The following is a 6,000-nucleotide window of genomic DNA, read 5'->3' as shown; positions in this document are numbered from 1 at the left end:
TAATATAATAATAATAAATAATAATAATAATAATAATAATATAATATAATATATGCCATTTACCAGCAGACTTACAGTCAGGACCTCCATCTGGCTTCAAGCGCCATGCTCTACCAACTGAGGAGGGTGCTGCTATTTCTGTAATATGAAGCCCTTTTGGGGGGGGGGGGATCTGATTGGCTGGGCCTGGCTCACCAGTGGGTGGGCCTATGCCCAACCATGGCTGCACCCCTGCCCAGTCATGTGAAATCAATAGATTGGGAACTTAGTTCATTTCACTGAAATTCTTTACAATGACGGCCGAGGAAGTGGGTTAAACAAACAGATTTTTACCTTGTCAGCTCAGGGATTCGATCTCGCAGCCTTCTGGTTACTAGTCACATGCTCTAACCAATAGGCTACCTGCCGCCCGTACCTAAGGAAATGTAACTCAGCCAAATCGTAAATTTACATTTTATTTTTGTTCAGTATAATGGAATTGGTTGACCAATTAGTTCCTCACCATCTACAAACTATATTCTTAGTGGTTGACATCTAGGATGGTGTTATACGGTATTGCATGAACAGCCTGCCCTCTTGTAGCAGTCAAGTTCACCCTGGCTGTGCCCTACTTTATGCATATTAGACTGTATAATCTGGTTCAACTACAGCTGAACTGTAGCCCTGATTGGGGGTGCAAACTCCAGCTGAGATTAAGATGCTGAGAGAACAGATGGTACTGGAGGACATCTACTGTAGACACCTCCCAAATCAACCACTAGTGCTTATTGTCCTGACAAATTGCTTAAAATCTGAAATATAACAGTTCTAAGATTGCTGTGGCCCGGGTGGGGACACAGAACTGATGCCTAGTCCCAAATCAACCACTATAATTCCCTTGGTCCCTACCTCGTAACTGATGTTGAACTGTAGAATTCTGTAAAGTTCCTATGAACAGGTGGATCTGCAGGGGACACAGACTGACACCATCCCAAATTAATCCCTAGCCCCTATTCTTGACCCCCACCTCTAGCATCAACACTTCCACAACCATCTGGACTGTAAAGTTCTCAGCAAGGTTAACTGAGTTGGAGGACACACGCGAGACATCACTGCAGCCTGACACCCTGGTTCCAAATCAACATCTGGACTCTATGCTTCCCTTGACCTCTACCTCATGCCTATAACACAACTGAACCATTAAGCAGTGTTTAATTTATTCTAACTGGGGGACAGGTGAGACATCACACGTCTGACAACCAGCCTGTGATCTGATTCTAGGGAATAATACCTGTGACACTCTAGGACCAATTGTCCCCTGCCTAAGAACTAGTGACAAAGACCACAGTGTTAAATCTAAAAAAAAGGATTTCCCTATGAAACATTCTGAACAGCAACTGTCTTCTCTGGTCTGCTGTGTATAGCTGGTGGAAGAACACTTTCACAAGCATTTTCATTTAAATCTTTTATTAGTGTACAAACAGTGCTTCTAATCTAACTGATATTTGATCTTCAGTGGGCTCACATTTTTCCATGAACAGCACAATCCACATACACAAGTGTGTGTATGTCTTGGACTCGTTGGCTTCAGTGTGTTTAAATCTTCTGCGCATCTTTACCTTAAGCGTGTAACTATTTTCATTGATTTATTTGTCACGAGTTTGTAGATATCTTTAATGGCTCCTTGCAGCTTGCATAGGTGTCTCTGGGAGTGGCTTCAGTTTATTCTTTCTCACACACACACATGCAGGCTGGGGAGAGGACAGAGTCGAAGAGAAGAAGGCATTAGCATGCATCAGATGTTGTCTTGACTGCCTTACTGTGTGTGTGTCTCTCTCTCTCTGCTACATCTCACCTCAGTCTCTCCTCTCCTTTTAGTCAACCTCACTCTTCCTCAGGTCTTCACTCTTCCTCATGTCCTCACTCTTCCTCAGGTATTTCTTCATGACAGAAGCAACGTCTCCCCCCTCGCTGCCCTCCGCATCCAGCCTTTCTCCCTGCGGCCCCCCACCTCCACTACGCCTGACCCCTCCTCCCTGGGAGCTCCCCCCAGACCCTGAGCTGGTGGAGCTGGAGTCGGAGCCCTTCCTGCTGCGTGTGGAGGGGGGCAGCTCTCCAAAGTGGACGCTGAGTGCCCTCCGACCCCCTCTGACTGAACTGGCCAGGCTGCTGGTGGACTGGGCCCTTCGGATGGCCGGCAGAATGTCAGAGGCCGCGTCATCACGGTTACCGTCGCTTATGAGGCGGCGGTTCTGGAACACCATAGGTTCCGACCCCAGACAGCCCTCCCCACCGCCCTCGCTGACGACGCTCTCCAGCAGCCTGCGTCTCATTGGCTGGGGGGAGCGCTGGGGGGAGCGCAGGGATCTAAATGGTTCTTCACTGTCTTCCTCTGGGATGGAGATAGTGGGGGGGCGACGGCGGGGGGCAGTGGGGGAAGTGAGGGAGGAGAGGAGGGGGAGAGAGGGGAGGGAGGAGAGAGAATCAGAGGAGTTGTAGCGTTTGGCTCCGGAGTCCCTAGAAGCTGCAGATGAAGCCTGGGGTTCGCCTATGTTGCGCAGGCTGGCGGCGCGTGGCAGCAGTGGGGAGGGAGGTTTGAGGATGCTGCGGGGCTCCTGGAGGTCTTCGGGGCCCAGAGAGAGGGCTGAGGCTCTGCGGCGGAGGGTTGAGGCCCCAGTGGTCTGGTAGATAGGGAGAGAAATGGTACTGCCATCCCCCTCCCCAGACTCTGCTCCCCCTCGACGCTTACGAAGCCCCTCTAATAGCTCGGAGAGGGCAGAGGAGGAGGAGGCCCGACCAAGATGTGAACTTCCCCCATTACCAACCACACCCCCTGGTTCGAAACCATTCTCATCTGGGTCCACACAGGAGCTGGGTGAGAGGGAGAGAAAGAATAATCAAATATTGGGAATATAAAAAAGTTTTAAGGCTCTAAAACTGCCAACATCCACATAGTGGCTGTTTTGGCGGTGTCGGAGGTGAAACTGCGTTAGCTGTGAAGTCCACAAGCGGCTCCTGGCATTATACCTAAAGTGGACATTGCCAATGACTGCACGAAGTTGCATTAATAGAAATCTCATGCAGCCTTATTTAAGTTCTAACACTGGAATGAGAGATGTAATCTCCACCTCAATTAAGATGATAGATGTCCTCATTATTTAGTTTCATGCTCATTATTTCTGTAAAACCTACACTTTCTCTTTCTGAACTTCTAACATGAGTGGGACGGACATTGCTTTGTGACAATGATCAAGAGCAGCTGCTCACCGATTTGGCAGCTCCAACACAGTTACACCTCTGACACCTCCAAAACATCAGCTATGAGGGTGTCGGCTATCGGCGGTTAATGCTTGATCTGATTGAACGCTTGATAGGCCTTAGTATCTATGCAGTTGCTATTGAATTGACCTACTGAAGTTGAACTGTACTGAATCAAACTGAACTGACAACTCACCGGAAGCTGTAAGTGCTCATGGTGTCTGTGACAGACTGGCGCCCCGACTGGTTGCTGATGGTACTGCTGCCATAGGGAGAGCCCCGTCTGGCCCCCCCTCGGGGAACACCCAGCCAATGACGGATGCCCTCTCCAACATCCTCTGTGCCCAGAGATTGAGAACCAACACTAGACACACTGTCGCTGAGGAAGAGCGGGAACACACACACAGTGTCACTGAGCGACAGAGATCACACAAACACAGTACCAAGAGACAGAACACACATGACTCCACACAGCCAGAGATGCAACACTTCTAAGCCATGGTCAGCTCACAGCAGTTCAGCCACAGTGTCCTCAGAGGACATTTCCTGTCCCTGTGTCCACTCTCTCCTGCGGTGTGACTGCAGGTGGTGGCAGATCATATTGGAGACACAGTCAGAGGTGTCAGATATTCACACTCAGTACTCAGGTCACATACTTGTACTGTATATAAACAAACTAACTACAACCTCTCTCATCTGCCATCAGAGAGAGGAAAGAAGAGGACGATGGAGGGAGCAAGAATGAAAAGGTAATTGGTCAGGGTATAGAAGTTTAAGAGAGAAAGAGGGAGGAAGAAGTGATAGAGCAGGAAAGATTGAGAGAGGGAGTGATAAAATGAGAATAGATAATGGAAGATGAGAGAGGGAGAATAACTGGCTTCTGTACTGCAATGCATGGGACTCCATGCCTTATGGAATACACACGAATATCCCAGCTGGTGAACTCTCAGAACAGAGAAAAGATTATTGCGTCTCTTACAAAGGGCTGTGTGTCTGTGTACGTGTGTGTGTGTGTGTCTCTTACATAGGGCTGTGTGTCTGTGTAGGTGTTTCTTTCCTCCAGCCCTGTGGCTCTCAACCTTGTCCACCTACAGGGAGGTGGAGCTACTGGGTGTCTCTTCAGACAGTAGCTGTCAGACTACAGCTCAGGCATTTAGCTATGCACTGTTCACATCAACAGCCCAGGGACCATATACATTGCCTTGCGAAAGTATTCCGTCCCCTTGAACTTTGCGACCTTTTGCCACATTTCAGGCTTCAAACATAAAGATATAAAACTGTATTTTTTTGTGAAGAATCAACAACAAGTGGGACACAATCATGAAGTGGAACGACATTTATTGGATATTTCAAACTTTTTAACAAATCAAAAACGGAAAAATTGGGCATGCAAAATTATTCAGCCCCCTTAAGTTAATACTTTGTAGCGTCACCTTTTGCTGTGATTAGAGCTGTAAGTCGCTTGGGGTATGTCTCTATCAGTTTTGCACATTGAGAGACTGACATTTTTTCCCATTCCTCCTTGCAAAACAGCTCGAGCTCAGTGAGGTTGGATGGAGAGCATTTGTGAACAGCAGTTTTCAGTTCCTTCCACAGATTCTCGATTGGATTCAGGTCTGGACTTTGACTTGGCCATTCTAACACCTGGATATGTTTATTTTTGAACCATTCCATTGTAGATTTTGCTTTATGTTTTGGATCATTGTCTTGTTGGAAGACAAATCTCCGTTCCAGTCTCAGGTCTTTTGCAGACTCCATCAGGTTTTCTTCCAGAATGGTCCTGTATTTGGCTCCATCCATCTTCCCATCAATTTTAACCATCTTCCCTGTCCCTGCTGAAGAAAAGCAGGCCCAAACCATGATGCTGGATATCTTTAAGAAATTACTTTCTTCTTGCCACTCTTCCATAAAGGCCAGATTTGTGCAATATACGACTGATTGTTGTCCTATGGACAGTCTCCCACCTCAGCTGTAGATCTCTGCAGTTCATCCAGAGTGATCATGGGCCTCTTGGCTGCATCTGTGATCAGTCTTCTCCTTGTATGAGCTGAAAGTTTAGAGGGACTGGCAGGTCTTTGCCATGGTCTGATACTCCTTCTATTTCAATATTATCGCTTGCACAGTGCTCCTTGGGATGTTTAAAGCTTGGGAAATCTTTTTGTATCCAAATCCGGCTTTAAACTTCTTCACAACAGTATCTCGGACCTGCCTGGTGTGTTCCTTGTTCTTCATGATGCTCTCTGCGCTTTTAACGGACCTCTGAGACTATCACAGTGCAGGTGCATTTATACGGAGACTTGATTACACACAGGTGGATTGTATTTATCATCATTAGTCATTTAGGTCAACATTGGATCATTCAGAGATCCTCACTGAACTTCTGGAGAGAGTTTGCTGCACTGAAAGTAAAGGTGCTGAATAATTTTGCACGCCCAATTTTTCAGTTTTTGATTTGTTAAAAAAGTTTGAAATATCCAATAAATGTCGTTCCACTTCATGATTGTGTCCCACTTGTTGTTGATTCTTCACAAAAAAATACAGTTTTATATCTTTATGTTTGAAGCATGAAATGTGGCAAAAGGTCGCAAAGTTCAAGGGGGCCGAATGCTTTCACAAGGCACTGTATATACAGTGGGGCAAAAAAGTATTTAGTCAGCCACCAATTGTGCAAGTTCTCCCACTTAAAATATGAGTGAGGCCTGTAATTTTCATTATAGGTACACTTCAACTATGACAGACAAAATGAGAAGGAAAAAATCCAGA

At 46.6% G+C, this 6,000-nt stretch overlaps 1 protein-coding gene across 1 annotated transcript in view; it reads right to left on the bottom strand.

Moving 5' to 3' along the window:
* Positions 1 to 1,435: 1,435 nt before the first annotated feature.
* LOC124049122 (unconventional myosin-XVIIIb-like) overlaps positions 1,436 to 6,000 on the bottom strand; it is a 60,816-nt gene continuing 56,251 nt past the window's right edge. Inside the window, 2 exon segments of the mRNA XM_046370478.1 lie at positions 1,436 to 2,850; positions 3,434 to 3,616. Of these exon segments, the coding sequence (XP_046226434.1) occupies positions 1,854 to 2,850; positions 3,434 to 3,616 (1,180 nt within the window). The 3' untranslated portion in view covers positions 1,436 to 1,853.

Source organism: Oncorhynchus gorbuscha, linkage group LG11, assembly GCF_021184085.1.
Source record: "Oncorhynchus gorbuscha isolate QuinsamMale2020 ecotype Even-year linkage group LG11, OgorEven_v1.0, whole genome shotgun sequence".
Classification (NCBI taxonomy): Eukaryota; Metazoa; Chordata; class Actinopteri; order Salmoniformes; family Salmonidae; genus Oncorhynchus; species Oncorhynchus gorbuscha.
This window is presented reverse-complemented; position numbering and strand designations above follow the sequence as displayed.